This window comes from Cupressus sempervirens, chromosome 9 (assembly GCF_028749045.1).
Source record: "Cupressus sempervirens isolate cs-2001-9-10 chromosome 9, ASM2874904v1, whole genome shotgun sequence".
Lineage (NCBI taxonomy): Eukaryota > Viridiplantae > Streptophyta > Pinopsida > Cupressales > Cupressaceae > Cupressus > Cupressus sempervirens.
The window spans coordinates 647944856-647962045 of record NC_143126.1 but is presented as its reverse complement, the minus strand read 5'-3'; the positions used below and the strand labels follow the sequence as shown (position 1 = coordinate 647962045).

The window sequence follows — 17190 nt, the reverse complement described above, 5'->3', positions numbered from 1 at the left end:
AGTCGTTGCGGATATCAGTCGTGGGAAGTGTGACCAGTTGATGAGACTTGAAGCTGCTGTAGGCATGGAGTGTTTGTGTGCTAGAGGTACTTGGAATGGGTGTTGGATGTGAGGCTGTTGTGGTAGATGCATAGAGAGCTCGGGAGGAGCTGATCATCCAGTTGGAGGCAGTTCAACGACACTTGGCTCAGGGTACCCAAGAGTTGGAAACAGAGAAAGTAGCATGGGTGGCTATCAAAGTCAGCTTGACTAAGGAGACAGTATTGTGTTAGTAGAGGCTATAAAGGCAACGTGGTTGGAGACTAGTTTGGTGCAGGCACGTAACGAATGTGAAAGTGATGTGACAGAAGCAAATCTATCTTGTTGTAGTTAGTCACTTAATGTATTTTGGTTGTTAATTTGTCTTAGATATTTTGTTAGTCGTCAGGAGACGACTTTTCTTTTTGGGGGGGATAATGTCAGCCGACTTGATTGTCGTTGGTGATTTTGTACTTTGTAGCCGACGACGTTGGTAAGCAGTTTGTAGCGGACAGATTTTGTAGCCGATGGTTAGATTGGTAATGTTTTGTAGCCAACGGACTCCTTCGGGAAGGTTCGGCGGAAAGTATTTATACCCCGTCCGGGATCATTGTAAATCATTTTATCACGAGTTATGTAATCTGTTGGCATATGGGAATAAAGGAGTGTTGCTGTTCGTGTTCATTATCTGTGTGCATTTCTTAATCAACCTATGCGGTAAACATACTAAGGCTAACCACTAGTTGGTAAAGCTTGTGAAAGTGAACAAGGGCATCCAATCATCTCTGCAACTTGCAAGAAAAATAGATAGGTTGTCATCATAAACAATTTCAGTGTAGTGATAAAAATATAACTGAAATTATAACCATCCTCAACATGAAAATGTTTTCAAATAGTCTTCCAGCTCATGTATAGTAACAAGAGGCCACAAGGAAGAACAATTCCCTTGACTTCAATCGCGTGCTTGACCTGAAATCGGGAAAAGATATTTGTGCACAGAGCCTCATGATGGTTCTATTTTAAGCATCTGAAACAGCAGTAGCATACATGCTCTAGAAATTAGAAATCTAAAGATTGCTGTAAAACATTAAAAGAAAATCAAGATTTCTGACAACCCTCCCAGACATCAACCAAAAGTTTATAGGTGTAGTCAACAGTCTAGAAGTCATTCTTAAAGCATTTTCATCTCCTTGCTCTGAGATACTATGAACAAGTACTCGAATAGTATCATATTCAAGACAGTGATACATGCAGGCAATTTTGTATATAGAGTGAGCTGTGCCATGTATAGATATATAAAATCTTGAGATATGTGAAATATAGAGCATTGCGGACAAGCTATCCGCTCATTATCTTCAGTAATTCTTTGCAGCTTAAGAGGCAATAGGTAAAAGTTGTAGCATTTTCAATAAAAATTGGCACAGAAATCATGAAATTTATAGCCTTCAGTCAGAACTTTAAGCCAAATTAATATCATTTTCTTCCTTGGTGCCTGCCAATATCACGAACAAGTGTCAAGGAGAAATGCTTCTGTGGTATCCTTTACATCTGCCTCTGCTAAATGATGGAGGAATCATGACAAGATCATTGTAGAGTCAAATATATAAAACTTAAAAGTGAGGCAATGGATGAAGGTTATATGTATGTGTCAAGTAAATACTCTTATGGAAGCAGTCCATCACTAATTTGCTGCTAGAGCATGGAGAGAACTGCTGCTAAACAGTAGAATGGACAGTTTTGCTACACCATTTATTAATTCTTTTGGCCCCATAATTTGTCCTCCCAGTGCCATTTTGCAATCTTTTGCCCCAATTGAGCACATTGACACTTCAAAATGGACAGTAAAGCTGAAAAAAATTCAAATGTTGATCATTTACATAGAAATGTGAGAAGATTTAATGATAAACTCACCACTGTATTGGGCAGGCACTTTTTCTATCTAAAACTATGCAATTGATTGGTCTTCCAAATCTTTTCATATTTTTTATTGTGGGCCACGATCCATTAATACATCTTTCTTGTTTTATTTACGCAATCTTCTCAAATATTTTCTGAACTTAGGCATTTGCTATAATACAGAATTTCCTGAGCTTCTGCAGTGAAAGAGGAGGTTATCACAATGCATCAGAAGTTACTGCATTGTTTGGCTTTGAAGGGTTTTGTGGAATGTAGTAAATGGAATTCATCAGTTAGAAATACTTGCATTTGTAAATAAAATTCAATGATTGTATCTGCAAAGATTCTATATTGCTGCAAAAATTATTGTACCTGCTGTAAAGGGACACCATGATCTCCAGGAAGAGTACGAACAGACATGTCAAGAGAAGAACTCACTGCAGATTCAAAGCTTAAAACTTGAGCTAATACTGGCGTTTCATCTATGGTGTCATCTTTAAATTTCACCAACAAATTGCGATTTACACCATAATATGACTTGATCTGCAAAGATTAACAGCAGAGAAGCAATCAAAAAAATGTTCATGGATACTAGTACTGATATCATTATCTAGTTTGGCTTGACAAACTGATAAATTTCAAAAAATATTTATTCAAACAGTAGGAGATAGCAGCACTTTATATGTTTAACTTCTAAGTAGAAAAGTAAACTCACAGAACATGTAAAGAGGTATTTTCTACTAAAGTAAATGAACAGTTAACATTAAAAGAGATGTTTCACTACAAAATCAAGTTAAGGCCTTGCTACATAGCCAAGACAGAGAACCTAGGCTAAGACCTAATTATATGATTTCTAACTAAAGAAGAAGCTAAATATTTCTCATACAGTAGCTTAAGAAACAAAAAATTCTAGATACATGCTGGAAAGCTAACATAACAATAAAGGACAAGGGGAAAAAAAATGAGATACCTGAAGTGTTCATTGAGGTTGGCCTAGCACCAGGAAAGTAGCTGAAAGGTCATGATTGTCAAGAAAAATGCTCAGTATTGGTTTTTTCTTCTTCTTCAGCCTTTCCTGGGCTCCTCAGAAGGAATAAGGTGGTGTAAGGAGCCCAACTTCCCCATTTAACGTGATTCTTACGGCCAGGGTTGAAGTATGATGGACCCAGATCTTTTGCAGGCTGCCACACATGAATGGACAGGGCCTCAGAAAAATTAGTGGCCACATTTTGCCATCTCATCAGTCTGATATCCTATCCAAGCTACCTGACGGATTGTGTGTGCTCCTTTAGACCGACGATCAGCTCTTGGAAGGCATTTATGGAAAAATTAGTCTTATCTTCTTTTTCTGTTTCCTTTGGAACGAGGCCAAGTAGTATTTCACAAGAGTCGGCATTGGTCTTATTAACTGCAATCCTATGAGTCATTCTGGACCAATGTGTCTTGATCTCCCTAGAGGAGTTCAAGCACAAACTCCTCTAGGGAGCATCAAACACAATCAACAAGTTTAGGTCACGAGGATCGATGATTTCAAGTTATGAGGAAGGATCAAGGCTAAGATAGCAGGACAAATACAATATCAAGAACATTTCAGTGAGACAATTCTAATGTGAGGAGGATGAAAAGGTGGAGTGAAATGAATTTAGCAAGATAAGAATGTTGAGGTAGTGCCCATTCATCTCCCCCAATCAAGTTATTCCAAGTTGACACATGGAATGCATTTAATGTATTCCACCATTGAATGTTAAGATTGGTCAACATTTAATGTTTATAAGTGGTCGTTAGAGAAAATCCTAATTAGGGATATTTAGAAAAATCTAGGCCCTTGATCTTGGATCATTCTGAGCCGTCTATTCTACTTGAAGCCTCTATATAAGGCTTGCTCAAATCATCTGTAAAAAGAGTTTTATTTGCAGAATTATTGCTAAGATACTGCCAAAATAATTGTAGTGTCATTGTTTTTTCATGTTAAATTACTTGTGTTATCTGGAAGCGTTGTATGATTTCCATACTTCTCACTTAGAATAGAATTTGCGTGTAATGTCCCCACTTTAGCAGTCGACCAAGTGTGTGTGCGTTAGCCTAGTTCTGCACGGTCCCGAGGGCTAATGAAGGGTTTGAATGGATCTTAGAGTGTTTTGGCCTAGTCATCTCTAGTTTGGGCCAAAATGGAGTTGATTTACTCAGTCTCAGGTATACTTACTATTTTTAGTAAGTCAACAAGACATAGGGGAGGCTAGTTTTGGCGATTGAATTTGCTACTCCTCGGTGAGAGCTTTCTGACGAGCTATCACTCATGCTCTTTGGAGTTCGATAGCTAATATATTTTTATGCTTGATGTATTATTAAAAAAAACATTTAATTTAGTTGTAAAATATTAAAGTGTTACATATTAAATTTTATGGGAATGTGTGCAAATCAAAGGGGGCGCCTAAGGGAAGTGATTATTTTAATATGTTTTATATTGCACATCTTTTATCCCACATTGCTCATGTGAGTTGAATCGACCCTTGGAGAAAAATAAAAGGGAGCGTTAGTGGCTTCATTTGGTAGGTTGAATATGAGAAGAAAATTGATATGTGAGTTGCAGATCCATTCTTGGCATTAGAGGACATTTATCCTCTCTTGTGAAATTCTAAACATCATTCCCTTGGGGTTTGGCCTTTGGAATCCATTGTTATCAGTTTCATTATCAAGCAGCTTGGGTGTGTTTCTAGCTACAGGCAGATTTGATGTTTTGTTTATATCTTCTTCTTTACTCATCCAATGCTTATGCTACTTTGAGGGAATGATTTTATGAAGATATTGGACTGTTTTGAAGACAAAATGCTGTAGCAACATTGTTCACGTGGGTACTATTCATGCGACACTATTCACGTAGCACTATTCATGTCACTATAGTAGCGGGTTTAAATAACATTTGCTGGAACATTATGTCAATAATAGTGGAACAATTAGTGAGTTAATAATCTGCCATGTATTTGATTTTATTTAATTCTGAAAATGACATCTTATCAGCTGTTATACAATTTCCAATCTGCATATCATTGTACTTTCTTTTGTTCATGTTGAGTAATTTTCAATTCTATGCAAGCAAACAATATAGATGTCTCATTTCTGAAGTCATGAGGGGTTAAATTAGTAAACGGAAGAACAAGGAGTTGGATGCAAACTATTTGATAAAATTCCTATCAGCAGTTGTTTAGTTTTTGGGCAATTCTAGGGTGCCCATTATAGTAGTATCAGAGCTTTAAGTCTTGCCATCCTGTGGGGGCCTTACAGGGAATTTGGAACAGCCAGATAGAGGGAAAAGTGTTTGCTGAAATGTCAAAACACTAAAGTCAAAAATAAAACAGGTTAAAAATGTATGTTTGAGCATGCGACAAAGGCAATTAACTTTCGCCATACTAGAGAAAGACACCAAAGATTTCGACTCATATAGCGAGCATTCTAGTTCATTTGTGTAGGTGGACATATAATCCAGCCATATAAACATAGAGGAGATATTCTTTGAACAAGACAACAGTATGGGTGACTGAGATGATAGGAATACAGGACTAGACAGAGGCAAGAATGTCGATCCAGATCAGGAGGAGGTAATGTTCAGATCGTTATTGGGTATGTTAGAGCAGGGGCAACGTATGCAACAAGAGCAGAATAGGTGAATGGATATGATGTTGCAACTTATGTAATGTTCTGATGTCCAACTGAATCGTAGAAATAAGTTTGTTTTTGTGTACAATGGTTGAATGCGTAAATTTCACTCTACCCAATGTGCACAAGGAAATCCTAGACCGACCGTATGATATTTGGAAGTGTTGCTGTGGCGACCGTAGGTCAAACTAGGGGACTGTACGGTAATCCTGAAGGCCGTACAATATGTGATGAGGTGACAGGTAGGCTGTATGGAATGGATGAGTGTGTAGGTGAGGTTGTACTGTGGTGTTGGGCCGTACGGTATGAAGGTTGTACGGTGGGGCAAATGTCATACGGTATGAAGGTCGTACGGTGGATGTAGGGAAGGGCCGTACAGACAAATGTGCAAGCCGTTGGTTGTTGTGGGAGGATGAATGGTGGGATGAGGGAATGAAGTGAAGTACTGAATAAAGATTGATGGGCCCGTAATGGAGGATGGAGGAAGCCAGTGGATGGGGTACAGAGAAAAGAGGGGAATACTTAGATGTGCAACCATAAATTTATAGATCTAAATTCATTAAATAACGACAACAGGAATGGAGATTTAACATAAATATATAGAACCTTCAATTAATATTTGCCACAAGATAGTGCTCTGATTTTCCAGATTCGAGTGAAGTGCTATAGACAACGAAATAGGGTGAGGATTGAATCCCACCGAAACTGGACTAGCCAAGTAGGGAAGATCTTTCACTTCCGAAATGGAAAACAACAAAGAACTCTAATAGGAAAGTACAAAAGAAATAATTAGAATGCATACCTAATGACTTCCTACAAACCATTTTTAAATACTCGTTAGGGAAAACTTTTCGAGGGTGTACAAAGATAGCCAACAACACAAACTACAGAAACAAAACAAAAATGGGTCCAAGATATATTAACTCCATCGTCCCATTAACAATAGTTTGATTAACGATTTATTTTATAATGGGAACATTACAGTCCCCCCGTCCCAATTTTTGCTTGTTATCAAGCAAATGCAATGCCGGGTGTTGAAGAATGTGCTCACCCTTCCATGTCGCATTGTCCAACGACAAGTGTTACCAACATACCAATTATTCCTTCATCGTGCGGTTCTGTAGGGTCTTCTCACGTACTTCAATGATCTCGGCTGGTTCCAATATGAGCTTTCCTTCTTTATTGAGCGGCGGAAGGTCTGTGGCTACTATGACATTCTGCCCAACGGCCTTTTTCAACTATGAAACATGAAAGACGTTATGAATATGACTCCCCTCCGGAAGTTCCAACTCGTACGTGACTTCAACATTGAGACGAACTACATGATAGGGGCCATAAAATTGTGACTTCAGCTTTTCTTTTCCTTTTATCTTCAATGAGGATTGTCGATATGGTTGGAGCTTGAGATAGACCAAGTCCCCTCCTTTGAAACTCCTCTCCATTCGGTGTTTTTCGACGTACATCTTCTGTTGATTTTGTGCCTGTTGTAAGTTTTCCTTCCAGAATTTGAGGATGTCTCATCCCTCTTGAAGCTAGTCCCTTGCCCTCGATGCACGACTATCACCCAGAACTGTGTCAATGAAGGAAAGGGGTTCGTACTCGTACAGAGCTTTGAATGGTGTCATTCCGATGGACATGTGGTATGTAGTATTGTAATAATATTCCCCTAGGCGTATCCATTTGACCCACGCATATTGTTGTGCCAAAAAAAAGTTCCAAAGGTAACCTTTGAGCCACTTGTTCACAATCTCCGATTGTCCGTCCGTCCGAGGGTGGTAACTAGTACTTGGTGACAATTCTGTCCCTGCCAATTGAAATAGTTCTGTCCAGAAGATATTGATGAATCACTCATTTCAATTATTGACAATGTTTTGGGCTAACCCGTGCAAACGAAAGACTTCTCTAAAAAATAGATTGACAACTTGTGCGGCCTGAAAATCTGAGGGGATGACGAAGAAATTTGTGTACTTTGTCAATCTATCAACCACCATGAAGATATAATCTTTTTCATTCACCTTGGGAAGTCAAGTTATGAAATCCATCAAGATACTTTCCCACTCATGTTCTAAAATTGGCAGTGGTTGCAATAAGCCGACAGGTAGAGTATGTTTGGATTTGTTCTGCTAGCAGACCACACACTCTCTTACATACTGTAATACGTCTCCTTTAAGCCCTTTCTATGAAAACCTCTCCCTGAGACGTCTGTAGGTTTTGAGGAAGCCCGAGTGTCCTGCCAAGGGTGAGTCATGTACCTCCTTCAAGATTTTCTACTTCAATTTAAATTCCAACACTACAAACATCCAATTCTTATAGTAAATGATGTCATCGACCACTTTGTACTGATCATCCTGGGTGTTGCCATCTATTAGCTCATAGTGAAATGTGTTTTTGAAATATTCTACCAACAAATGTGCTTTCTAGTCGGCTGAAATCTAGGTTAGTAAGCACATGGCGGGTTTCCTTGACAAAGCATCTGTAAGTCACTATCACTCACCTTCAGCTAATAAGTCACGTGATGCCTTTGTAACCCCTGACTCCTATGCAAGCTCTGTGTCTACTAACTGCATCGTGATAGGAAATTGAATCAGAACTATCCACTGTAAGATTACTCATACATGTGCTATCGTCCTTGCACAACTTTGCATCCGAGATACAACTACTATGTACCTCAAACAACTTAGAAGAAATAAAAGCCCTCGCAATCTTAATCTCCCGACATGTCTCAACTTCCACCTCAATAGTAAGATCTTGCAAACATTGATCCCAGGACTCATCCAAAATCTCATTAGAGTCATCACCCAATATCTGACAAGGGGTATCATATCCGATGCAAATCATAGCATCATCTAACAAATCACCAGAGGTGTCCACACTATCTGCATCCCCATCACCTAATGGAGTCTCAACTGCCGTCACTTGAGTCTGCACATGACTCTATTTTAGGTTGTGAATCAATAATGCTAGAGCATGAACCCACATCTACTAACTTCGCTGCAGCACCCAAATCACCGACATCACAGCTGGGCGACTCCATACATGCATTAGTCCCACCTGAGGAATACATTGCCTCTTGCACTAGAGCAACACTATGACAACTCTTGTACAAATCTCCACTAATAATTCCCTCCTCAAGAGAGCCTGAAGTATCAGTAGTAACAACTGCATCAACTATCTTTGCACTAACTGTAACAACTCTAGGGGCCTCAACATGCTGGAGCTTAGTGTCGCTATCCACTAAGGGTACTGACACATCTACTGATCTCTGTGAAATGAGTCCATCGTCAACACTGCAGATAGGACTAACAGGTCTCGTACTAGATATAGGTACATCTGTATCATGGACACCTGTTGAGGAAAATTGAAGCTTCCTTCCCTGCAACCTCGAAGTCGACTTTCTAAAGGTAGAAACTATATACTTTGTTGTCCTCTCAACTATCTTTGGATCCGACAAGCTCTCCGCCAACCTCTGTTGATGAAGCTTAAATCTTTCCATACTCTCCTGCAAAGCATTCATTTTCGTGCTAAATTCATCATTACTCTATCGGCTTCTAGAACTACCAATCCTCCTATGTCTGTACATAGAAAAGGAAAGCTAGAGTGCTGGTCACTCCAAATGCAATAGCAAATCTAAAAATAAAATAACTTTCCTACTCCATAGGATAGCAGGACTTATAGCTTTGGCAATAGCATCACTTTATTTCTCACATAGAAGTACTCTTCCAAACCTCCAATAGAATACAATTTTCAAAACATTTATCAGAAAATTTAAACCATTTAGATTAAACCTTTTGTAAAATGTTTTTGATGAAATCTTTGATTACAACTTTTTGATAAACAATTTTCGATAACCACATAGGCTGCTCTGATGAATAATAGATTTGCCACCAATTGAAACCAATCAGGTGTCTATGCTACCACCAATAACCACAAAATTCACTGGTATATTATAATTGACTCATTTGAATGCCGTCCACAACTTTGCCAAAACACCTTTGCAATAACAACAATAATATACTCCTGGAAACTATGCGATTTCTGATTTGTTCACAAATACAAAACAAACCCAACAAGGTGGTAGGTTTGGCGCTCTCATTAAAATTCCCTAAAAATATGTTTCACAGGCTGGCAAGATGCACAACTCTGATACTAGTATAATAACCCTTGTTTTTTCTGAAGTATTTTGTCAAACAATTGGAATGTAACCCATGTCTTAAGCATGGATACTGCTGTAAGACATTCGACTCACAGTAATATAGTAACAGAACCAAAGGAATGTGCAAACAATATGAAAACTCAAGAAATAATAGCTCTAAAAATATATTATTCTCCACTACAGTAGACCTTATACAATATTCTAACAATCTTGAATCATAGAGGAATAACTATTGAATGAATTTCCAACGTACTACTTATGTTTATATTACAAACACAAGGTTACAAACACAATGAGTAATAATTGGAACCTACTCAAATCGCATATAGCTGGAAATATGTATTGTTGTTTATGGCATGCCTCCAATGATCTCAACTCTGGAACTACCAACACTCAAACACTCTACATTCATCCTATCTACTGAATTCAAACTTAGTGTGACACCTATGCTTGTGATTTCACTGTGACGAAGGTGCAGCTGTCGTGTTCAATCTACTATCTGATAACCCTACCGACTATTATACTCCTTGCGGGCTATGGTATATGGCTGCTGAATTGTAACGTGCCTAGCTGTAGGTGACCCGACTTCTAGTAAGTCTAGACTGTAGGTTTCACAACTCACGTTAACCTCTCCTTCCCCGGCTACAAGTATGGAATGACTGCACACTTGTTTGTCGTCCAAGCTTCAATCTCTCATAAAACTCCAAAATACCAATTACTGACCTGTACGTGCTAGTTACTTGGAAATATCTTCAATTACCTATATTTTTGCTGCTGAACTTCCACTTCTCATAAGCCTTTAATGCATCAATTTGGAATCTCAGTTTTGAAGTGCAATGTGAGATGCTAGGTTTACATCTAGTCTCACTCTTTTCCTCAAGGGATTTCGTCCTTAGGAAATATCCAGTCACATTTAAGCAACACTTAGGATTTTAGAAAATAACATATATCCGTGGTTACAATCCCAATGCAAATGCTTTCCTTTATAACTTCGAAATGAGGAGAGGCTTGAACAACTTAGCAATGTGGGATAAAAGACCATTTCATCTTTTCGTCACTTAAGTAACTTTATAAATTAAAATATTTAAATAAATCACTTAAGTCACTTGAACTTTAATATTTCTTGAAATACTTTTCAGATTGCCATGCCGTCTGAAATAGGAATCTCTCCTCATTATTCCCCATGTGACCAAATACACTTTCTAAAAATAGAAAGGGTCCATCTCTATTACCCCTGACTTACTATACATAGTATGGCAAATGAAGTCCAAATAACATTGAACGAAGGTCAAATCCATAAATCGTTGAATATTGGAGATGAATCAATCCTTAGAAGACCCTTTAACCATCCTCATTAGCCTACGAGGATCCGATATTAGGCTAATCCCTGAAATTCTGATGCTGGCAACCAATGGGGACATTACATACAATCAATAATAGGATACACAGTTGATGTTGAAGAACAAACTAAACAGAAATTTCTGCAACCCAAATGATTCACTAATCTCCACAAATACCACATATGAAGAACAAAATCAAATTCATAAAATCTGCAAAATATAAATGATGCTCAAGCTCTAAATCTAAACATATACAAAATGTGAGCTCTCCAGAATCTACACACATACATATATACATACATACATACATATATACATACATATATACATACATATATATATTTGAATCTTGTATTCTCCTGCAAACTATATATAAATCACAAACTCATCTTCAAACTATATATATTAATCACAAACTCTTCATAACAAACCTTTTTCTATCAAAATGTACTCTAAAGATATATGTAAATAAAACACAAACTCCTACGGAAAACATGAAAATGTCACACATGACCTTTTGCAAATTTTACATACGTTTATGCCTTGACAAAAACAAAAAATGCATGAACAAGCTCAAACTGAACATCCAACATCAAAAACTGTCCAACACATTCTTTCCCATAACGAACGAACTCAAGAAGAAGAACGTCGGACAATTTTCTGCCATGTAAATCGCTAGAAAAGTGAACAACATCCTCTTTATTCAAGTTTGACGAAGCATTGGGAACAAATACCATATTGACATTTGAGGTTCTCATTACACGATAGGTGTTTTCAGGCGAACAACATAAAAATGTTGAAGCATATAAACTTTGACATAGAAGACAAAAGTCCCCATAAAAATGAACTAATGACAACACTTAACCAGGATGTGCTCAATAGGTAGAAGACGTAGTATTCTTTGAAGTAGTCAATAATAGAAGTAGAATAAAGGACTGGAGAAGACAAAGATCTCTCTATCAAAGCTACAACAAAACTCCAACACTCCCTCTTAGCAAGAGAGAGATCTTCAAAATGTTTTCACATGACAAAAACATGAAGCTGCAACCATAGAAAGAGTAAACAAAATATTTGAAATTAACACTATTGTTATCACATCATAACAATAGGCAAATGTTGTCTAAACATAAGAATATCAAATATAGCAATTGCTACCACAATAACCTTCACTATCTCAGAGAACAATACCAAAAAAAAAAACCAATTGCTACCACAATAACCATTGTTATCTCATCATAACAATACCAAAAGCATAACAATTGTTATCATAGCAATTATAGATGTCCCAACAAGACAAAATTACCATAGCTACTTTCCGCCTAAAAAATGATGGGATGGGCCCGGGCCTGAATGGCCTACCCATTGTTTCTATAGGCTATAGGAGGCCCATTGTTTCTATACCGAGGGTGAAAACAAGTAATATATATGCAAAATATTTCCATCATGCCTACTCCTAGAGGATGGGTTACACCATGCCTACTCCCAAGGGTGATCAAGTAAGGACTTTCAGCTCAATCTTCTCCTAGAGAAGAATGTATTTCCACCATGCCTACTTGTAGTGTATGGAGTGTCTTCATCATGCCTACTTCTAAAGGATGAACCAAGGATCATCATTATTGAACTTCTCCCATAGAGAGGTACTTACCATGAAATCGTAACTGAGGTTGAGACTCTTTCTCATCAAGCATAACATTCTCCACTAGGCCAAGCTTCTTCTGGAAGTAGTTAAACTTCATCCTAGGAAGAGGCTTGGTGAGAATATCAACAACTTGTTCTTCGGTACAAACATACTTGAGTTCAATGGATTTCCTATGAATCATATCTCTGAGATTATGATATTTAATATCCACATGTTTGGACCTATCATGAAAAACAGGATTAACAGAAAGCCTTACGCAACTTTGTTTATCACACATAATCATAGTAGGATCATGTAGTTGACCAAAAAGACCAGTGAGTAATTTGCGAAGCCACACAACTTCTTTTGCAGCCATATGTGCTGCGACATACTCAGCTTCAACAGTGCTTTGAGCCACACAAATTTGCTTCTTGCTACACCAAGAAGTCATGGTTGAACCTAAGCTAAAACAATAACCTGAAGTGCTCTTTCCATCAGTAGCACACCCTGTCCAATCTAAATCAGAAAGCCTATTAATGTTAGCTCAGCTTTTGATGCAAAAAATAAATCATCTCCCAAGGTACCACAAACATATCTTAGAATATGCTTGGCTGCAACTAAATGTATATGCCTAGGTTCACACATGAATTGACTCAAGGTATTAATAGCATAACCAGTATTAGGCCTTGGGTTTACTAAGTACATAAAAGTGAACCAATGAGCTGCTTATACATAGTAGGATCAACCAGATCTGAACCAGCAGCATCCTCATAAAGTTTCTTTAGATTTGCTTCCATTGGTGTGGCCATGGATTTTCAATCCAGCCTACCAAACCTTTTCAGCATATCTATAGCATATTTACCTTAGCTTAGAAGTGTAAAGTTCCTACAAATTCTTTTATAATCAGACTGAAATAAAACCTTTATATTGCTTGCTGAAGATGATCTTCTATAATTCAGACTTGTATGAATTGTTACCAATAGTATAAATACTATTCTGAAAATGTCTTATCTCTGCAATAATTTGGATAGGGCAGAATTGCTAAAGGAGCAGACCATTTATTATTCGTGTGTCCTTTATCCACAAACATACCCTATATAAATATTACAACCAAAGGTCATGTCCTTAGAAAGGACATTTCCCTTCCAAAGTCGGCCTTAATTGCTCTCTTTAAAATGGGCGACTTAACAAGGAGACATATGTTAATACATTAAACTAACCAAGATGATTTAATTAATCCTTAACTATGTTGCCCAAAGGAGACATCGATACCTATTAAGGAGAAGACAATTATTTATAGGCTTTACTTATAAAGGGATTTCATGCATTCTCAGATCTGTACGATCTGTAGAATCATATCAGTATGAGATCGAAGTTACAGAATTAACAAGAAGAATACCCTTAGAGGATTGTCATACCTCAAGACCAAGATAGTAGAATAATGCAAGAGACCAAGATCTTTCATTTTGAATTCAAAAGTAAGATACTCTTTACATTTAGCAATTAGACCATCATTACTAGTAAGGAATAAATCATCCACGTAGAGCACAAGTATCAGAAAATTGTTATCATTCCTTTGAAAATATTAATTTGGATCAACATCATTCTTCTCAAATACAAAGCTAAGAAGATAGTTGTCAATCCTTTCATACCATGCATGTGGGGCTTTCTTAAGTCCACACAAAGCCTTTTTCAGCTTGCAAACATAAGAATCTTTGTCATGAATAATGAACCCTTCAGGTTGTTCAATAAAGACTTCCTCTTCAATAACACAATTCAGAATTGTTGTTTTAACATCTATTTGATGGAGTTTGTAGCCCTTTACTGCTGCAATACTTATTGTAGATCTACTAGAAGAATAACAAGCCACGGGAGCAAAGGCTTCCTCAGAATCTATGCACTCCTTTTGAGAGAAGCCTCGAGAAAAAAATCTGGCCTTATATTTCTCTATACCAACATCAACATAATGCTTGATTTTTGTAACAACCATTGAAAAAAACCACAAACTTGCCTTTGGGTCTTGGAACAATATTCCAAACATCATCATCATTTTTAAGAATTGATTGATACTCTTCCAACATTGCATCTTTCCATACTTGCCATTTAGAAGCTTCTTCAACACTAGAGGGTTCTAAGGCAATTATGTGGTTCATTAGAGCAACATAACCAAGAGACTTACGAGGCCTCTTAATTTCTCTAAAAGTGCCAGGAGGAGTAGCATAGGACTCACTTTCTTCCAAGAGGTTTCTAGCCCATAGAGGACGTTTCTTACTTGATGAAGAAGAACTCGGACTTGTTGAAATATCAACAAGCTCAGGAGGACCAGTGTAACATCACCTTTTTCCCAGCCTTATCTAACAACTAACATATCATTGAACACAGTTACTTTTCCATATTCATGAGCATGAGATGGCAGTTATAACAGCTATTTTACATGTTGATATGAAAGGGATTAATGGTACTAATCAATTTAAGTGAAATATCTTAGCTAGCAATGGAAGGAGTATTCAATCAAGAAATATGATGACTATAATTGCCATCGTAACCAACCGTCACTGAATGGTAAGAGAGACCCTTTTTTACTAATAAAGATGCATACCTTTTATAATCTCATGAAGACAATTTTACAACTACTTTACATATTCAAATGGAAGAGAACCGATGGCTATAACTGAATAACTGAAAAGAAAATAACTGATTAAACGATATTAACCATCTAATATATCTTCAACTTGAAATTGCAAATTCATAAAAGTAAATTACCTATTACTACAAGATATTTGAATGCAAATCATAACTTTGTCTTGTACAAGTGTTGGCCCTGGTGGAGAGGAGAAACATTGTAAAGGGCTTAACCTCCCAACCGTAGACTCTTAAGTATCCCCACACAATCTCTACTGAGAAAGAGCCTCCCTACCCTAGGATTAGGCTTGGGACACCACTGTCCAGCCACTCAGCAACTTGGTGTTAGAGTATCAACCCACCACTCGACAAGACAACAAATCCTATACAATGGACTACCATGAGCTGACTCAGTCTAAAACTCTTTTAATTACTTGCTTATTTAATACTGATTGTTCTTTCTCTTATCATGCAAGGATATACCCCTAGTTCAATGAATATTAATACACACCCTTCATCTTGACGCTGCTCGTCATCCTAGATGGATGTCTGGAGTGATTGTCTAACATTATATATTCACAGCCAATGCATTCTGACCAACTTAGGCCTATGGCTTCACAAAAGATTTATGCTACTTGCAATTATTTACTGGTTCTTCTAGAGAGTGTTGTCCCTTATCTTAGAGATATATAAAAAGCCTTTGTATAAGCTTGCACTGATATGAATTCCCTTTAAACAAGTTCTGACAAGAAAAAAATTTCTGATCATATCATGTTCTTCAATTCTAATGCATATATATACAGCAGAACATAAAAGAAAATAAATGTCACTCCTTTTAGAGCTAGACTCTTTCTATATTTAACGAGGTTTTTCCATCTCTTTCCAACTAGAAGTTCAGAACCTCTTATATCGAATTTGCAATGAATAGAATATCAGAAAAATAATGCATGACCTGTATGGGATATAACTTCCCTAAGGCAAAGAATGCTGTGATATTTGGTCGGCTCCTTAGCACTTGCAAAAAGTATGATTGCAAGAGTGTGATCGTGTGACAAAGATCTTCAAAGTGCAGCCCTTAATTTGGTTCACACATGGTATGGAAGGTTGTGCCAGAAATGATGCACGGCACTATACTAGGTGGCTATGATGGCAGATCTTACACTGTGTGAAGCTGAGAAATGGAATGAGTTGCAGGTATACAATAACGACTGTGGTAAAACAGAATGACCTTCAAGTCATCTGCGACTATGCATTCAGTAATGTGTTTGTGTCAAACAAGAAGTGACTATGTTAAGTAGTTTGCAGAGCTAAAAATGACTGTAGAAAGCATATGTAATAGTTGTAGAGAATGTGAGAAGCAATGGGATGAGAAAGAGGTATTACAGGCTATATCTCAAAATGGAAATCCTTCGAATGATATATGCTACACAAACTGACCCAACACATATTAGAAGCTTTGCCTTACGGCTGCATGACCAATTACACAAGAAGTTTGAAGGTGGTATGGAGTTACAAACAAGGCCATCGTTCATATGTAGCAACCATATTTAAAATGGCCATCTCATATTATAAGGTCCGATCAGACAATTAGCAAAGTGGCCTCTCATGGAATAATATTAAGACCATAGCAAAAGTGGGAAAATTAATAACAACTTCACGCACTTAATGTTTTAATATAAGGACATCGCCATACTTACCTATACTCGTGTATGTATACCTACATGTATACATGCATAAATCCTAAACATATGTATTTTATGTATATATTCAAAATAGGCGTATACATCTTATTTGACTTACACACATTTACATATGTATGTATGTACATGTATGAGTATACATATAGGTATCATGATGTCATTATATTAAGAAATGCCTTTGTGATGTCC

General features: G+C 37.3%; 1 protein-coding gene across 2 annotated transcripts in view; it reads right to left on the bottom strand.

Moving 5' to 3' along the window:
* The window catches only part of LOC149540402 (Gut esterase (DUF1350)), a 234355-nt gene that overhangs the window by 6967 nt on the left and 210198 nt on the right, over positions 1 to 17190 (bottom strand). For both annotated transcript variants that reach the window (XM_089801503.1, XM_089801504.1), the window contains exon 9: positions 2287 to 2457. In XM_089801503.1, coding sequence (XP_089657629.1) covers positions 2287 to 2457 — 171 coding nt within the window. The remainder of the gene's footprint in view (positions 1 to 2286; positions 2458 to 17190) is intronic.